At 44.9% G+C, this 20,055-nt stretch overlaps 1 protein-coding gene across 3 annotated transcripts in view; it reads right to left on the reverse strand.

Annotated features, from left to right (window-relative positions):
- Positions 1–20,055, reverse strand: part of LOC129825058 (sodium/potassium-transporting ATPase subunit beta-1-interacting protein 2-like) — a 179,607-nt gene that overhangs the window by 85,578 nt on the left and 73,974 nt on the right. For all 3 annotated transcript variants that reach the window (XM_055884795.1, XM_055884796.1, XM_055884797.1), the window contains exons 2-3: positions 13,004–13,141; positions 7,759–7,839 (exon numbers count right to left, since the gene is read on the reverse strand). In XM_055884795.1, coding sequence (XP_055740770.1) covers positions 7,759–7,839; positions 13,004–13,141 — 219 coding nt within the window. The remainder of the gene's footprint in view (positions 1–7,758; positions 7,840–13,003; positions 13,142–20,055) is intronic.

Raw genomic sequence — 20,055 nt, forward strand, 5'->3', positions numbered from 1 at the left:
TGCATCCATTACACACTGGCACATCATTTTTCATTAGGGTGACCACTTGCAGACAGCTGACAACAGTCTATTTCTATTCCATGCAGGGATCTGTATCATATGTGTCATATCTACAGTTCTATCTATGTCTTTTCTACAGTCATATGAATCCATGTGAGTGCGTCACAGACGGGGAACAATATGAATTGACTGTACAACCATAGGCATTAAGAGAGAGAGTGTGGCATTTTGAGTCTGTCTGTCTGTTTGTTTGTTTCCACTGACTGACATTGCTGATGACACATTCCCTCACAGATGGAGCAGTGGGACAAACATACTGGCCTCCTGCCGAGAAATGATTGATGGGAGAAACTTCTTGCTTGTTGAAAGGGATATTTTAACTCAAGTAAATCCCCTGGATTATAGCAAAACAATGTACTGGCAAATTTACAGTTTAATGTCATTTTTTTGGACACACAAGCTCAAGTATTCACTTTTGTCGCATGACTGAAATGTGAACATTGATTTAAGGGAAGTTTGTGCAGTTTATTTCTTAATACTAATTCATGTACAGTGCATTGTAAAAGTATTCATCCCCCTTGGTGTTTTTCCTATTTTGTTGCATTACAACCTGTAATTTAAATGGATTTTTATTTGGATTTCATGTAATGGACATACACAAAATAGTCCAAATTGGTGAAGTAAAATGAAAGAAATAACTTGTTTAAAAAATAAAAATAAAAACTGAAAAGTGATGCGTGCATATGTATTCACCCCCTTTGCTATGAAGCCCCTAAATAAGATCTGGTGCCACCAATTACCTTCGGAAGTCACATAATTAAGTCCACAATTAATTAAGTCCATAATTAAGTCCACCTGTGTGCAATCTAAGTGTCACATGATCTCAGTATATATACACCTGTTCTGAAAGGCCACAGAGTCTGTAACACCACTAAGCACGGGGCACCACCAAGCAAGCGGCACCATGAAGTCCAAGGAGCTCTCCAAACAGGTCAGGGACAACGTTGTGAAGTACAGATCAGGGTTGAGTTATAAAAAAATATCAGAAACTTTGAACATCCCACGGAGCACCATTAAATCCATTATTAAAAAATTGAAAGAATATGGCACCACAACAAACCTGCCAAGAGAGGGCCGCCCACTAAAATTCACGGACTAGGCAAGAAGGGCATTAATTAGAGAGGCAACAAAGAGATAAAAGATAACCCTGAAGGAGCAGCAAAGCTCCAAAGCAGAGATTGGAGTATCTGTCCATAGGACCACTTTAAGCCGTACACTCCACAGAGCTAGGCGTTACAGAAGAGTGGCCAGAAAAAAATGCCATTGCTTAAAGAAAAAAATAAGCAAACATGTTTGGTGTTCGCCAAAAGGCATGTGGGAGAGTCGCCAAGCATATGGAAGAAGATACTCTGGTTAGATGAGACTAAAATTGAGCTTTTTGGCCATTAAGGAAAACGCTATGTCTGACGCAAACCGAAAACCTTTCATCACCCCGAGAACACCATCCCCACAGTGAAACATGGTGGTGGCAGCATCATGCTGTGAGGATGTTTTTCAACGGCAGGGACTGGGAAACTGGTCAGAATTGAAGAGATGATGGATGGCGCTAAATACAGGGAAATTCTTGAGGGAAACCTGTTTCAGTCTTCAAGATATTTGAGACTGGGACGGAGGTTCACCTTCCAGCAGGACAATGACCCTAAGCATACTGCTAAAGCAACACTCGAGTGGTTTAAGAGGAAACATTTAAATGTCTTGGAATGGCCTAGTCAAAGCCCAGACCTCAATCCAATTGAGAATCTGTGGTATGACTTAAAGATTGCTGTACACCAGCAGAACCCATCCAAATTGAAGGAGCTGGAGCAGTTTTGTCTTGAGGAATGGGCAAAAATCCCAGTGGCTAGATGTGTCAAGCTTATAGAGACATACCCCAAGAGACTTGCAGCTGTAATTTCTGCAAAAGGTGGCTCTACAAAGTATTGACTTTGGGGGGTGAATAGTTATCCACACTCAAGTTCAGTTTTTTGTCTTATTTCTTGTTTGTTTCACAATAAAAAAACTATTTTGTATCTTCAAAGTGGTAGGCATGTTGTTGTGTAAATCAAATAATACAAACCCCTAACAAATCCATTTTAATTCCAGGTTGTAAGGCAACAAAATAGGAAAAATGCCTAGCGGGGTATACTTTCACAAGCCACTGTATACTATGGCATATTGGCTAGTGACAGAGGCGGGGTGGAGAATGAAGCATTTACATACAGCCAAGTCAGTGGCAAAGCATCTACAAGCATCTCCAAGCACCCTCATGGTCGGAGCACTGCATTAGTGTCATTCTAATCTGAATAGCACACTGGGGGGGGGGGGGGGGGGACTTTTATTGTCATCTTTAATGACACAGAGCACTCTGCAGACTTCAGCATTCATCAGGGAGGCATCTGGAGCATGCCTTGCCTCTTACTCTGCATTTAGTCTGGTTATTAACTTTGTGGCTAGTTCCCAGTCTGTCTTCTAACGCATTGATCTGGTAATGGTCAATACAATCAACACATTCTGACATCTTCACGTCTGCTATGCCTTTGTGTACGTACATGCTAGATTGGTCCAAATATATTTCCCAATGTTTCACCAAATTTAATCAATGAGTCTCAGTGAAATCAAGGAGTGGATCAAGTTCATTTGAGCTCAATCAGGTGACGTCCATGTCGTTGGTTTGGCCTTTAATCACCCAGGAGAAGACACGTTTGTTAAATGGTTTGTGGTTTGTTAAATGACTCCGACACTGAGTTGTGAACTCTTAACAGCAACACATTAAACCCTGACAGGGCCACGACGGCACCCCAACTATAAACAGTTCAATAAGAGACAGGCTTCGGGTACTTTTAATAACTTATTCAGCCCAGGCCAGATCGATTCAAATAATAGGAAAGCCAATATATAGATAAAACCCTTAAAAGACTATAAAACCCTGTGTATACAGGTTATCATTACTCCTTGTGTATTTATTATGACTTTTATTATTAAAAGATTATTACTTTTCTATTATTTCTCTATTTTCTCTCTTTCTCTCTCTCTCTCTGCATTGTTGGGAAGGGCCCGCAAGTAAGCATTTCACTGTTAGCCTCTTGAAATAGACTCGGGTTCTATCAAGGGTCTATGAGACAGAAACATGGCTCATAAAAACCTAATACATAGTAACCACTGGTAGGGGTGCTGGAAATTGGAGTGCTCGGACTGCTCCAGCGGGTTCAGTTAAACAACTGGATATTTTAAGTTGGGTGATTCAGGGTCAGTGCACTGCCAAAGGGTATAACATGAGTAATTACCTATCTAGGACTAAAGCAAACAGTTCTGGTGACAGGCCTGCATTACGTCACCTGTAACTATTAACACCATTTTCTAAATTCACTTTATTTTATAACAACATAGTTCCCTTATGTTTTGTGAGAGGTTCAAAGTTAGTAAGGGATGTAGGCTACTCTATGGGAGTGTCCGTGATTCATGTAGCGTCTGGAGTTCTAGTGTCCGGCTCCCCTGTCAAGCTCCTCCGGCCAGCCTATTCCTAAACTAGACGGCTCTCAGAGTCTGTGATAGGTGGTGATGGGAAATAATAGCCTTATTGAGCTAGCACAAGCACTGTAACTCATTTGTTCTGAGGGCCTGGTGCTGACAGGCCAGCCTTGTCCCTCCTCTCCAGTGAAATTGACTATAAATCACTATTCCTCCCAGACCTGACACTTTATCAGAATACCAGCATTTTTCCTGTATATGAAGACTATGAAGAGTGTGCAGACAGGAAGTAGGCCAGTTGCATGCTTTTAAAGTTGCTCCAAGGAAAAAGACACAGATAACCTGCCAATGTAAGGATTTACTGAGGCTCTGCCATGCCACTTACAACCATAGCAATATTTCATAGGGCTGCAGATATATCAACATCATGACATAGCACAATAGGAACTTCTTACAAACAGTAAAAAGGTATCATTAATTCAACTGAACTGGGAAGACATCGGTGCCAAATCTATCATACATTCTCCATTTAACCTTTGCTTTGATTTTAACCTTGAACCATTGCTTAGTACTGTGCATAATGTAGCCAGCAATATTGTTCAGGCCCTAATTAAGGCTAAAATACAGAGGTCATGATCAGTGTTGATATGGAGAACGTTGGCACACAATATTTGGCATGAATCCCATACTAAGATGTCAGAAAGCTCCATTTTAATGGAGTTATTTGTTTATGCAAATGTCAGGTTGTTCCAGCCTGGATTAGATTCCTGGCTGACAGGGGACGTTATCCGATTTTGGGCCAGGTGTATCTGTCTGTCCCAGATTGGGAGGGACGTTTGTGAGCAGCTCTTATTGCATCAGCTCTCATCCTCCTCTCTGCCAGACTGTGACTATTTGCCTAGAAGCTAGAAGGCTGTCTGCTGCCATGGCTGGGACACAGTTTTATTTACTGTGCCTGGGCTCAGGTTGAAGCCTAGACTGGAGCTCCATGGCTCTCTACGCCCACTCTACCCACTCTCCTATGCTCTACCCTGTCACTTCTTGTCAGTGCCAACAGTCCTCTGCCAATGGCCTCCACATTCAATTCCCAGAATATCTCTGGGCATGCCAATGGAATTGGTGAACAGGCCAAAGAGTTTGCCGCTTTTAACCCATTCACATATTAAAGCACAAACACAATCCAGAAGGGAGCTCTCTTAAGAGTGCCCAGTTAGCAGTTTGAGACATTCGACATGAATGTAAAAGAAACATGGTGACACTTTCTCTCTACAGGCCCAAACCCGATCCACAAAGAATACTGTTGTTGTTTATTCTCTCTCAAGTCACGTACTATTTCAATGTCAATCACTCTCCTGATAGACTATTGGCTTTCTCCTAGACAAGTCCCCCTTAGCGGAGTGATTGAGCGAGTTGAGACCTGTAAGGAGGATTACGCCACGTAATGAAAAGAATACGCAGGGATTCGTCCCATTTATTTATCTTAATTTGTTTCTGTGTGTGATCTTCCTGCCTTGGCGGCTCTCAATGGATTCTCTCCTGGTTAAACACATTACACCTACATTAATAAATCATGAGGCGCCCCAACGTGAGCCAAATAAATCACACTAACTAACACACTTTCACTTTACTGTTACTAATTAAAGTACCTGAAAAGAACCACCATGTAGAACATGCAGTGGAATCACACTCAGAACTACAAAGCCACAGATGCCCTTTTCGTCAGTCAGGCAAAACGATGAGGAGCGATGAGTTGATGCCTCAGTGCCTCTTCTCCCTAGGATAAAAAAGTGACAAGGCCACTCGTGGGAACTGACGCTGGTGAATTGTGAAGGAAGCCAATGAACATTCGCTCTTTAAGAGATTTATTTCAGGCAAGTTAGAAGACATAAAAAAAGCAGTGCTGAAATGCAGCAGGGAGAACTCACTGAGAGAAAGGCAATGTACTATGCAGATATTTCCCGGGACTGAGTTTTTCAAAGTGTATATAGCCCCAAACCCATGTCATTTTCCAGCTGTTAATGACATTGACTGTTAATAAAACTATAATGCAACAGATGCCATTCCCTGATGCTTTTCAAACGTGCTAAGATATCTCTGAGGTGAAACTGTCAAATCCTCCAAAGGCAATTGAGGAGGAAGGAAGCCAGGCTATAGGAGAGTGAAGACTGTGAGACTAAGTGAGAGCTCCATCTGTTGCCATAGATCCCAGATAAGATTAAACAGTAGCGACAGCGCAACAAGGAAGCACGATCGACTAAGAAATGTACAGACATTTCAAAGAGACTTCCTCACAGATAAACACAATCCAAATGGTGTGACAAAATACCCACACATGTTCTCTTTCCTCTCTATGTGGATATATACTGAACTACAACTACCTTACTGGCAAATTAGCTTGACCAATAACACTATAATAATCCTTATCATTGGTGATACAACAATGGCATGTAATGTGGCCACATTTGTGACCAAAAGCTACAGCAATATAATCTTCACGTCTCTACTTGACTCATGTCCACAGCTCTGATAATATCTGGTCATGAGAAGCGCTCAGAGTCAGTGGTCAACATTAAGGGATGAGTAGTTTCAGTGTCATTTTCCAAATGAAAACATAACAGATAAAAGCACTTGATGAAATGTCATGATCAAGTTACACGGCTGGTTTGCCTTTTAATTGGGTACAATATTAAACATTTTGACATTTTTATTACATCTTCTCAAATGTTCTCATACATACATGAACAGATGACAGATTATGGAATAAATTCCCAGTTGAAATTAGAAAGTTTGAGCATGGGGGACCAAAGAGATTGAGAGGGAGAGAGAGAAGGACCGAGAGGTGGAGGGAGAGAGAGAAGGACCGAGAGGTGGAGGGAGAGAGAGCGGGACCGAGAGGTGGAGGGAGAGATAGAGGGACTGAGAGGTGGAAGGAGAGAGAGAAGACACATTTGCATCTATATTGCGGTATTACTGTATTTCTTTGAACCAGGGGTGAAAGTAGATGTATTTGTTTTCCCTGTACGGGACCTCGTGTATGAACTTTTTGTATGGGCCTAATCATAGAATTACATATAGAATCGCTATTAATTTAATAGGATCTCTTGTGGGCCTAGTAGTAAAGATGTATCTTAACTTAACTCAAATGTATTACCTTTTACTGTGGAATAAACACAACCAGTCATGATCTTTCATCTGATTGTCAAACAATCAAAAGGCTCATGTACAGTAGGGTACCTCCGTTTGTCTACTCACAAATGAATTCCAGCAGCCAAACAGTGTTCTATGCACCCGCCATTTGATTAATAAAAATAAACATCTGTTGAAGAACCAAAAAGTGTAAGGACATTTGGCTATTGTCATTATGCCTACACTTGTACACATTATGCATGAATGGATGTATCTACAGCTGTCAGTCTCGGCCTGTTATCTCTGCCTTGGAAAAATGTCAGCGTTCTCGTCAAACCACACCGTATTTTCAAGGCCTTCAGAAAGTATTCACACCTCTTGACTTTTTCCACATTTGATTGTGTTACAGCCCAAATTTTGTTTTGATTAAATTACATATAGTCCTTCCTAACTCAGTTGACGGAGAGGAAGGAAATCTCTCAGGGATTTCACCATTGAGGCCAATGGTGACTTTAAAACAGTTTAATGGCTGTGAAAACTGAGGATAGATCAACAACATTGTAGTTACTCCACAATACTAACCTAAATGACAGAGTGAAAAGAAGGAAGCCAGTACATAATACAAATATTCCAAAACATATATTCTGTTTGCAACACGGCACTAAAGTAATACTGTGGCAAAGTAATTAACTTTTTGTACTGAATACAAAGTGTTATGTTTGGGGCAAATCCAATACAACTCACTAAGTACCACTCTCCATATTTTCAAGCATGGTGGTGGCTTCATCATGTTATGGGTATGCTTGTTGCAGTTAAGGACTGGGGAGTTTTTCAGGGGAAAAAATTGCGCAATGGGGCTAAGCACAGGCAAAATCCTAGACCTTGAAGAATTTTGAAAATAATATTGGGCAAATGTTGCACAATCCAGGTGTGGAAAGCTCTTAAGAGACTTACCCAGAAAGACTCACAACTATCTCCTTCAGAAACAGCGAAGTAATGTGTAACCCGTGATTAAATGGCATGCGAAAAATACCATTAAAGACATATTATCCATGGCCTCTGTTCTCTGGCAGGTAATAATAAAAGGCTCTCCAGCTCTGTAGAGCTCTCAGCAGGTTACATTACCTTGGAGAGGTCCCCCACTTCCAGGTAGAAACAGATTATGAAGATGTTCCAGGTCACCCAGAGAACCAGCCACACTGCATACTATGGGAGAGGAGAGTGCGCGAGAGAGAGAGGAGGGGGAGAGAAGAAGCACACACCACTGAACAAACAGTATCACAGTAGTAGAACACCACAAGCAATGTCAAGCTCAGAATAACACGCCAAAAACAAATGCATATTTTGATTCTCCTTAGTATCTGGGTTTCCACAGCCAGGATCATAGTGTTTCTTTGTAATTAATTATCTGCTGGGTATGTCTTCACACAGAATCTGCCTCCACACATCTGAATCATGCCAGAGCCAAACATTTAGTACCTCTTCTTGGTATTGAAGGTGTGTGTGTGTGTTGTGTGTTGTGTGTTGTGTGTGGGAGGGCTGAGGCTTAGAGGCTCCTTAGAGATAGGGATGGAGGCTTATCAAAGCGTTTTGAAATGTGTCAAAATGAAACAACTCAATGTCCAATTGGCACTGAAGAACACAAAACATGATGTTACTGTTCAGTATGTCCTCATTTAGGTACTGTACTGTCCAAATGTCTGAAAGGACACTCACAAGAAAGTTGAGGGCAAAATGAGTTTGACACCCCTGATCTAAGACATGGCGCATCTATCGACATATCATGTACTTTTTTCCCTAAGCATGGGAAATCATTATCACAACACGTGTTTTTTTCCCCCCGATTAAAATGTGAGAAGCGACTTTCTGGGAGAAGAAGAACTGTGAAGTCTGATAAGCAGAGCAGAGGAGAGATCTTCAGATAAAAGGATGCTTATCTGATCCTATTTTAAAGCAGACAGGTGATCCAGAATAAAATACTGGGCCACTGGAAATGGGAACTCAATTGCATTACATGTAGGAAGCTCATCCAAATATACAGTGGTGGAAAAAGTACCCGATTGTCATACTTGAGTAAAAGTATAGATACCTTAGTAGAAAGTTACTCAAGTAAAAGTAAAAGTTACCCAGTAAAACACAACTTGAGTAAAAGTCTAAAAGTATTTGGATCTAAATATACTTAAGTATCAAAAGTAAATGTAATTGATCAAATATACTGAAGTATAAATCATTTCAAATTCCTTATATTAAGAAAAGCAGATGACACCATTTCATGTTTTTAAAACGTGTGGATAGCCTGTGGCACACTCCAACACTCAGACATAATTTACAAATGATGCATTTGTGTTTGGTGAGTCCGCCAGATCAGAGGTGCGTGAATTGGATGATTTTCCTGTCCTGTTATGCATTCAAAATTTAACGAGTTCTTTTGGGTGTCAAGGAAAATGTACAGTGTAAAAAGTACATTATTTTCTTTAGAAATGTAGTGAAGTAAAAGTTGTCAAAATATAAATAGTATAATTTAAACCCCCAAAAACGACTTAAGTAGTAGTTTAAAGTATTAATAATTAAGCACTTTACGCCACCGCAAATATATGTATCCACTTATCTGTTAAATGCACATGATCGAGGACAAATATCACTACAGGAGCCATAGCTGACACTAGTGGGGCGGCAGGTAGCCTAGTGGTTAGAGTGTTGGACTAGTAACCGAAAGGTTGCTAGATCGAATCCCCGAGCTGACAAGGTAAAAATCTGTTGTTCTGCCACTGAACAAGGCAGTTAACCCACTGTTCCTAGGCTGTCATTGTAAATAAGAATTTGTTCTGAACTGTCTTGCCTAGTTAAGAAAATGTGTACTTTATGACAGTAAGAAAGATCTGATCAAATATCTTTGCAGGATACAGTGATATTAATCATGAATGTATAACCTGATGGATCATGGAGATGGAGCAATATTATGGATAGAGCACTGTAGCTAAAGAGGAACATTTACAGAAAGGGATACAGTATGGCAGTGTTTCCCAAACTAGGGGTCGTGACCCCATATGGGGTCACCTGATTTGAAAATGGGGTCGCAAGATAAAATTTCCGCTTCATAGAACCGGGGTTAAGTCATTAACCTCAGGTAGCTGCTAGATGCGGTTTCTTCCTACAAACGTGGCACTATCTTTTGAATGGTTTAAGCTACAAAATATTATGACCCCATCACTGAAAAGACAAGACTGTTTCCCACAAGCCATGCAGGACTCATTAGAACAGAGTGGACAAGACCAGGCACTAAATCAGACTGGGGGGAAATAACATAATCAATGATGATCTTTTCTACACAGAAAATTATACAAAATTATTGTCGGATGATCTTCTGAACAATATATTTTCTGATGCATTTCAGTCACTTCAAACCATACTTCCTTCAGATTGAAATACTGTCAAAGTACTGTCAGACTGATTTGTAATAGACTGTAATAGACCCATTATAAAAAGTTAACACTGGCCGGTGATGATTATTATTATTATTTTTTTACATTGATCACTTTTTTTACATGGTGGGGCCACAAACATTCTTTGATATCAAAATGGGGTTGTGGGGCCCAGAAAGGTTTGGGAACCCCTGTAGTATGTGGACTGTCCCAACATTGGACCGGGCCTCAGTAGGTGGGCGGGGTGGGTCTATCCTCTCCCGTAGTCATGGGGACTCCTTGGTAATGTGTTGGGAATGACTGACTCTCACCCCAGATGGCCTCAGAGGGGGAGAGGGTGAGAGAGGGGGAGAGACCACTGCAAGCTGTCACAGGTGCAGAAAACCTTTCCCTTTACTTAAAAATCCCTTTTAGAAGCAGATAATGTCGGCAGGCACATGCTGTACGTACAATTTATACAGCGAATCAGCTGAAACGCCCGAGGGGAGGGTTGAAGGTCAATACTACATGCCTTCCTCCCAACTGGAGTGCGGCTGTCTGGCTGACACGTCTCTCGAAGTAGACGTGTGGCGGCATAATGATTCTCCCACGTCTGTGAGGTGGAGCAGGGCTAGGCCAAGCCATTGACTTCAATTAGGGCCATAATCCAAACTGGTACATGAGCTGGTGATGGTCTCTAAACCCAGGGGGTGGAGGTTGGAGGGAGCAGTAGGGGGCAATCCATGAATGTGTTAGGGCACAAGTGTATATGTTTCCAGGCCTAATTCACCAGACCATTGACAGAGGGGCAGAGCCGCCACGGAGGAAGGTTTTACCGCCTCTATAATCTGACATGTTGTCAAGACATTAGATCCAGAAGATGGGTGCGTGTAGTGGAACCTAATTTGGCCTTTCTCCAGCTACTGGCAAGAGCCATGTTAAATTAGAATAAAAATTCATCTGCTCTGACAGCATTACCAAAACGGATATAAGCAAGAGTAATATTGGACAGTAAACCATTTATCTTTACAGGCATAGACTTTGATAGCTGAGGCTGATAGTGGGTTGAGGCTCCATTTCTACAGGGGAGGAGGGGGTGAGGAGGGGTGAGGAGGAGGGGCTGTCAAGGTAAACTCTCTGCTGTATGACAGCGGCTCTCTCTGACGGCTGAGTCAAAATGCCTGGGTTTTAAGTCTCCATAATATAAACTCAGCAAAAAAAGAAACATTCCTTTTTCAGGACCCTGTCTTTCAAAGATAATTCGTAAAAATCCAAATAACTTCATAGATCTTTATTGTAAAGTGTTTAAACACTGTTTCCCATTCCCATGCTTGTTCAATGAACCATGAACAATAAATGAACATGCACCTGTGGAACGGTTGTTAAGACACTAACAGCTTACAGACGGTAGGCAATTAAGGTCACAGTTATGAAAACCTAGGACACTAAAGAGGCCTTTCTACTGACTCTGAAAAACACCAAAAGAAAGATGCCCAGGGTCCCTGCTCATCTGCGTGAACATGCCTTAGGCATTCTGCAAGGAGGCATGAGGACTGCAGATGTGGCAAGGGCAAAAAATTGCAATGTCCATACCGTGAGACGCCTAAGACGGCACTACAGGGAGACAGGACGGACATCTGATCGTCCTCGCAGTGCCAGACCACGTATAACACCGGCACAGGATTGGTACATCCGAAAATCACACCTGCGGGACAGGTACAGGATGGCAATAACAACTGCCCGAGTTACACCAGGAACGCACAATCCTTCCTTCAGGGCTCAGACTGAGAGAGGCTGGACTGAGGGCTTGTAGGCCTGTTGTAAGGCAGGTCCTCACCAGACATCACCAGCAACAGCGTCGCCTATGGGCACAATCCCACCGTCGCTGGACCAGACAGGACTGGCAAAAAGGACTCTTCACTGACGAGTCGCAGTTTTGTCTCACCAGGGGTGATGGTCGGATTCGCGTTTATTGTCGAAGGAATGAGCATTACACCAAGGCCTGTACTCTGGAGCGGGATTGATTTGGATGGGGAGAGTCCGTCATGGTCTGGGGTGGTGTGTCAAAGCATCATCGGACTGAGCTTGTTGTCATTGCAGGCAATCTCAACGCTGTGCATTACAGGGAAGACATCCTCCTCCCTCATGTGGTACCCTTCCTGCGGGATCATCCTGACATGACCCTCCAGCATGACAATGCCACCAGACATACTGCTCGTTCTGTGTGTGATTTCCTGCAAGACAGGAATGTCAGTGTTCTGCCATGGCCAGCAAAGAGCCCGGATCTCAATCCCATTGGAAGAGTTGGGTAACAACTCACAGCAAGAACTGGCAAATCTGGTGCAGTCCATGAGGAGGAGATGCACTGCAGTACTTAATGCAGCTGGTGGTCACACCAGATACTGACTGTTACTTTTAAATTTGACCCCCACTTTGTTCAGGGACACATTATTCCATTTCTGTTAGACACATGTCTGTGGAACTTGTTCAGATTATGTCTCAGTTGTTGAATCTTGTTATGTTCATACAAATATTTACACATGGTAAGTTTGCTGAAAATAAACGCAGTTGACAGTGAGAGGACGTTTCTTTTTTTGCTGAGTTTACATGTATGGTTTGATTGAAAGGTTGTCAAGATGAGAGACTTATTTCAGGTAGGAGAGTCTTGAATTAATATTTATTCCTGCTCTCTTTATTTTTATACTGTGTAGGTCAAAGGTCATAGGCCTTGACATCATATCAGTTATAAGACTATATACAGTATTATTGTTCAGTATAGACACTATAAATATAAATGCAATCAATAAATATGAACATGTAATATTACCTTATATTACCTTGTCAATCAAACATGTAAGATATATTAATTGCTTCATAACACCACTTTCCATAAAACCACTTATCCCAAGATTAATATCCCAAGATATTAATATATGACTCCATAGGAAATCAAGGAAGATATAACTCACCCCGGTCACGTATCTTGGTCTGAACTGTACAGTCCCAAAGAGGCCCAAGATGACTGTGATGATGTGCACAAAGTTTGTGAGGATGGGAGCCCACTGGTACCCAAGGAAGTCAAATATTTGTCGTTCCAATATGCTGATCTGTAAGGAAAATGGAGAGAAAATAAATGAACTTTAGTATCAGACAAAATCAATGTTATCTTTTCATGAGTTTTGCAACATGATTTGGGGTTGCAGGTAGCCTAGTGGTTAGCGTCTTGGCCCAGTAACCAAAAGGTTGCTTGATCGAATCCCCGAGCTGACAAGGTAAAAATCTGTCATTCTGCCCCTGAACATGGCAGTTAACCCACTGTTCCTAGGCCGTCATTGTAAATAAGAATTTGTTCTTAACTGACTTGCCTAGTTAAATAAAGGTAAACAAATTTAAAGAGAAAGATGCATGTGTACAGTTGTGGGCCATGCCAACTTTTTATTGCTGAACTGCTGGAGGTTATCAGAGCCCTGAGAGATGTGTTGGAGTGATGCATCTCAACATATGTGCTGGAAGGGAGGGAGGACAGGGAAATCTGCTTGAACACCACACCAAGGGGTCGTGACACCGGCGTCTTCTCTCTCCTCCTCCCCATCACGCAGCTGTCTCGAATTGCCCGAGAGGGGCAGAGTTCCTCAGGGTCGTGTCCCCACCCACCTCGATGTTGGCCTCTGTGGGAAATTGAAGCTGGCAAGGCTAGACCTCTTCTGCCCAGACCGTTTGGGTCTCAGTGTCTGATTGGACATGACACCAGTGTTGTCGACTATCAGCCATGGCACTTCAAAGGGCTGCGATAAGGAGAAGGATAACAGTGTGTCCCAACAGTGTTAGAGCTAGATTGCGCTTCATAGCACTGACGCTAATGGTTCCCAAATCCCAACAACTACAGGATGCTTTAAACTCCACTTCATATCTGCAACTAACGATCTTCTTATTTTATAGGCACTGTCCTTACTAATAAAGCTATGTCTGCGCACTCCATTTATTACAGTTGGCGGAGTAAAAAAAATACCTGGGATAATTGGATTGCTCCTGCTGTAAATTCCATGTGAACGGATAGAAAATGGCCTTTAAATATTTGTGAGATCTCAGTTTAACGAACCACCGCCTGTATAAAGGACTCTGTGCACTTGCACAGGCAGTATTTTCGTGACTGGAATTCTTGACTGGTGTTCCTTCGACTGACTGTTGATGAGCTTGACTATCGCAACAGATGCCACAACTAAATTAACTTCTCCTGTGGGTGCTCAGTGATATATTCCCCATGCTGCTAGGCAATACTTCATAAATGTACTTTCAAGTCGTCAAAACACCAAGTTTCTCTCTATTAAAACCAGTCTGTCCATGGCTCAGTCCAGCCCAGGGCTGACCAGCTCACAACCCCTCACGCTGCTCCTGCCCCATGCTGTCTGTCTGTCTGTCTGTCTGTCTGTCTGTCTGTCTGTCTGTCTGTCTGTCTGTCTGTCTGTCTGTCTGTCTGTCTGTCTGTCTGTCTGTCTGTCTCTGGCAACCTAGCTAGTCACTATACATCTGGCACTATATGAGTACGGCTCATAGATCATACATTCATCCAAATGCACAGTTGTGTCCAAATGACAGGATTCTAATGTCATTCCAGGTACAAACAATAACTCAAACTCACTGCTCCCAGAAGAGTTCGTAAATAAATGTTAGTATTTTCAGGGAACTTGCCTGCTAAACAGAGGCTAAGCTTGGCATTTGTTTACATTTTATTGAAATGATTCCCTATGCATGCCAACTATAACTATAGAGCTCAGCCTACCTTGTTCCATTGTATGACACGTAATGATCCTCTTTAATGCGTTGTTTATGAGTACTATTGCTCAGGGAATGACATGCCTCTCCATGTACAGGACCTATATTGAAATAGTGCCGGCACAACTGTTACTCATCCAGCAGGAACTGATCAATTCTACACATTTTGTTTTGAAAATATAACCAAACAAAGTGCATGTATTCCCACTGTTAGGTGGGGCGGCAGGTAGCCTAGTGGTTAGTGCGTTGGGCCAGTAACTGGAAGGCTGGATCGAATCCCCGAGCTGACAAGGTTCAAATCTGTCGTTCTGCCCCTGAGCAAGGCAGTAAATAGTGTTCTCCTGACGCCGAAGACGTGGATGTTGATTAAGGCAGCCCCTCGCACCTCTCTGATTCAGAGGGGTTGGGTTAAATGCGGAAGAAACATCTCAGTTGAATACATTCAGTTGCACAACTGACTAGGTATCCCCCTTTCCCTTTCAATCGTGTGGTATGCCAAGCGGTTCCTGACACCTACTGTATGTTTATCCGGGCCAGCCTCCATGCTTACTATACCGTCATTTCATGTATCAGTAGAATGAAAGTAAAACTGGTGTTTTTCCATCTGTTTCCCAGTAAATTAGTTCCCTAATCCAAAACCACACAACATTCAGTCAGAACAGTCAGAGTCAGGGAGCAACGCTAGCTCCTCCATACCACTACCACCCTGCAACGCTATCTCTTTCACACCACTACCACCCTGCAATGCTAGCTCCTCCACGTCCCTACCACCCTGCAACACTAGCTCCTCCACGCCGCTACAACCCTGCCATGCAAGCTCCTTCACGCCCCTACCACCCTGCAACGCAAACTCCTCCACGCCCCTACCACCCTGCAACGTTAGCTCCTCCACGCCGCTACCACCCTGCAACGCAAGCTCCTTCACACCGCTACCACCCTGTAACGCTAGCTCCTCCACGCCCCTACCACCCTGCAATGCTAGCTCCTCCACGCCGCTATCACCTGGCAACGCTAGCTCCTCCACGCCACAACCACCATGCAACGCTAGCTCCTCCACACCCCTACCACCCTGCGACGCTAGCTCCTCCACACCCCTACCACCCTGCGACGCTAGCTCCTCCACTCCCCTAACACCCTGCAACGCTAGCTCCTCCACGCCCCTACCACCCTGCAACGCTAGCTCCTCCACGCCCCTACAACTCTGTAACGCTAGCTCCTCCACGCCCCTACCACCCTGTAACGCTAGCTCCTCCACGTCACTACCACCCTGTAACGCTAGCTCCTCCACGCCCCTTACCACCCTGCAACACAAGCTCCTCCATGCCCCTACCATCCTGCAACACTAGCTCCTCCACGCCGCTACAACCCTGCAACGCAAGCTCCTTCACGCCCCTACCACCCTGCAACGCAAACTCCTCCACGCCCCTACCACCCTGCAACGTTAGCTCCTCCACGCCGCTACCATCCTGCAACGCAAGCTCCTTCACGCCCCTACCACCCTGCAACGCAAGCTCCTCCACGTCCCTACCACCCTGTAACGCTAGCTCCTCCACGTCCCTACCACCCTGCAACGCTAGCTCCTCCACGCCGCTACCACCCTGCAACGCAAGCTCCTTCACGCCCCTACCACCCTGCAACGCAAGCTCCTCCACGCCCCTACCACCCTGTAACGCTAGCTCCTCCACACCGCTACCACCCTGTAACGCTAGCTCCTCCACACCGCTACCACCCTGTAACGCTAGCTCCTCCACACCGCTACCACCCTGTAACGCTAGCTGCTCCACGCCCCTACCACCCTGCAATGCTAGCTCCTCCACACCGCTACCACCCTGTAACGCTAGCTCCTCCACACCGCTAGCTGCTCCACACCGCAATGCTAGCTCCTCCACGCCCCTACCATCCTTATCTCCTCCACACCGCTACCACCCTGCAACGATAGCTCCTCCACACCGCTACCACCCTGTAACGCTAGCTCCTCCACGCCCCTACCACCCTGCAATGCTAGCTCCTCCACGCCCCTACCACCCTGCAATGCTAGCTCCTCCACGCCGCTATCACCTGGCAACGCTAGCTCCTCCACTCCCCTAACACCCTGCAACGCTAGCTCCTCCACGCCCCTACCACCCTGCAACGCTAGCTCCTCCACGCCCCTACAACTCTGTAAAGCTAGCTCCTCCACGCCCCTACCACCCTGTAACGCTAGCTCCTCCACGTCACTACCACCCTGTAACGCTAGCTCCTCCACGCCCCTTACCACCCTGCAACACAAGCTCCTCCATGCCCCTACCATCCTTATCTCCTCCACACCGCTATCACTCTGCAACGCTAGCTCCTCCACGCCGCTATCACCCTGCAACGCTAGCTTCTCCACGACACTACCACCCTGCAACGCTAGCTCCTCAACGCTACTACCACCCTGCAACGCTAGTTCTTTCACACCACTACCCCCTGCAACGCTAGCTCCTCCACGCCCCTACCACCCTGCAACGCTAGCTCCTCCACGCCCCTACTACCCTGCAACTTAAGCTCCTCCATGCCCCTACCACCCTGCAACTTAAGCTCCTCCACGCCGCTATCACCCTGCAACGCTAGCTCCTCCACGCCGCTATCACCCTGCAACGCTAGCTCCTCCACGCTACTACCACCCTGTAACGCTAGCTTCTCCACGCCACTATCACCCTGCAACGCTAGCTCCTTCACGCCCCTACCACCCTGCAAAGCTAGCTCCTCAACGTCAATACCACCCTGCAACGCTAGCTCCTCTACACCCCTACCACCCTGCAACGCTAGCTCCTCCATGCCCTTACCACCCTGCAACGCTAGCTCCTCCATGCCCTTACCACCCTGCACCGCTAGCTCCTCCACGCCACTATCACCCTGCAACGCTAGCTCCTCCACACCCCTACCACCCTGCAACGCTAGCTCCTCCATGCCCTTACCACCCTGCAACGCTAGCTCCTCCACGCCACTATCACCCTGCACCGCTAGCTCCTCCATGCCCTTACCACCCTGCAACGCTAGCTCCTCCATGCCCTTACCACCCTGCAACGCTAGCTCCTCCACGCCACTATCACCCTGCACCGCTAGCTTCTCCACGCCACTATCACCCTGCAACGCTAGCTCCTCCACGCCACTATCACCCTGCACCGCTAGCTCCTCCATGCCCTTACCACCCTGCAACGCTAGCTCCTCCACACCCCTACCACCCTGCAACGCTAGCTCCTCCATGCCCTTACCACCCTGCAACGCTAGCTCTTCCACGCCACTATCACCCTGCACCACTAGCTCCTCCACGCCCTTACCACCCTGCAACGCTAGCTCCTCCACACCCCTACCACCCTGCAACGCTAGCTCCTCCATGCCCTTACCACCCTGCAACGCTAGCTCCTCCACGCCACTATCACCCTGCACCGCTAGCTCCTCCACGCCCCTACCCCCCTGCCAAGCCCTCTTATCAAAGCGCCTTCCTGTCTAACCTTACACACATCAGGTCCTCCTCTGAGGCATTGTTAACATGTTTCTGCTGAACAGAAAAAGGCACAAAGAAAATAAATGATGTTAATTAGCAGCACTCCATGGCATTTCCATGGCATTGGAGAATGAGAAGCCCTCCTGAAAAGCTGCCTGCACCTCACCATATCCGCTACTAAAGCAGGGAGCTCAGAGAGTCCTGAAGGGAGCCCATATGGCAGCTCAAAAGCATCCTGCCGCCTGGATTAGAAGGGTAAACAACAAGGAGACATGGTATATAGCCTGCAATTAAACATGCCGTGCTTCCACAGCGCATTCATAAGCCTCAACACAAATAACAGCCATTGGTGAATCGTAACCCCTGGCATTAGTTACCTGATAATGTCTCACTGTCAAAGCTGCCTGATAAAGGCTGTTCTCTGACTATGCAGTTGGGAGTGCCTGGTATTATTGGAGGAACTCCAAAAGACCCAGAGAGCTCAGCTGTCTCAGTATCACAGGCCCTGTCCAATGGTGAGAGAGAAGCTGCAGGGTTTTGCTTACTGCCTGACACAGAGAGACACACCTCAGACACACCTATTGTTGAAGTCAGAGGGCCTCCTTAGTCATTAATGTTGTAACTGAGCCTCCTTTTATCATCGCAAATGTAAACAGCTCTCCCAAGCAGCTGTGCACAGAGTGAAATATTTATCAAGCAATTATCCATACATGAGTAATTATAAACATACATTTGGGGGAACCAATTATTGAGCGAGGCAGAAGAATGACCCTATTCACCAGGGAACTAACAGAGGGGATCCAAATAACATTATCAGATCTCAAGAGAAGGAATTTCTCAGTAAGTTATAACCCTTTATCTGACAAAAAACTTCTGCAAGGGCAATACGACTTTGAAAAATGCAATTAGTAAACCATTAAACTGTACAGATCTGTCATTATATTGCCATTGGGGTTTCTTTACTCATGGTAAAATAGTATTTTAAATTTTTTTACTGCCGGGAAAGGTCAGCTCCTCCTACACATAGAATTCAGTTGATAATTCTGTTTGGTGAGGCTGTTTTGCATAACACCTTCATTTTACCCTCCTGAAGAGAGTTGGAGAGAACCTCATTACTGAGGTACAACACAAGGATGATTACGGTAAAAGAAGTGCACACTCCAACTCCACAACTGTTGATTGAAATGGAAGTTTATCCTCCTAGCTTCGCTAAAGCCTAGGGTTTTTCTTTTTTTTCTCCTTATGTGGAGGAGACATGAGCTGCCTCTAATCACTAAGAAAAAAAAGCCTATCAATCAGTGGTGGCAGCATGAATAGAGATGCAGCACCATGTTGCATTCAGACAAGCTCGGGAGGCTGTACGACACACAGCGGCTCTGACCAGAGAACATTAGCCCCAGAGTGTAGGGAGGTAATGTGAAGCCTGGGCTAGGGGCGCCCTCTCATGCAGAATCACAGAGGAGGGCATCACCATTGTCCGTCACTACTACTACAAATCCACCTACAAATGCTCAGGTGTTACTCCAAACTGACAGTTAAACTAGACTCTAGAACCTGGGGGAGTGAAACTCATTTGATTTGTTAATAGCATCAACATTTATCGATGGCACGCTGGGTGTTTTGCTATGCAGCAATTGAAAAACAAGCAGAGATATTGTAAGGTTATTTAGTTTTCGATTAATGTACAGTAGGAGTCAGAGGCTCCAATAATAATCTTAGTCAGAAATGGAAAATTGTACTGTAGCATACACTAAGTGTACAAAAAATTAAGAACACCTT

The sequence above is a fragment of the Salvelinus fontinalis genome, chromosome 27 (genome assembly GCF_029448725.1).
Source record: "Salvelinus fontinalis isolate EN_2023a chromosome 27, ASM2944872v1, whole genome shotgun sequence".
Classification (NCBI taxonomy): Eukaryota; Metazoa; Chordata; class Actinopteri; order Salmoniformes; family Salmonidae; genus Salvelinus; species Salvelinus fontinalis.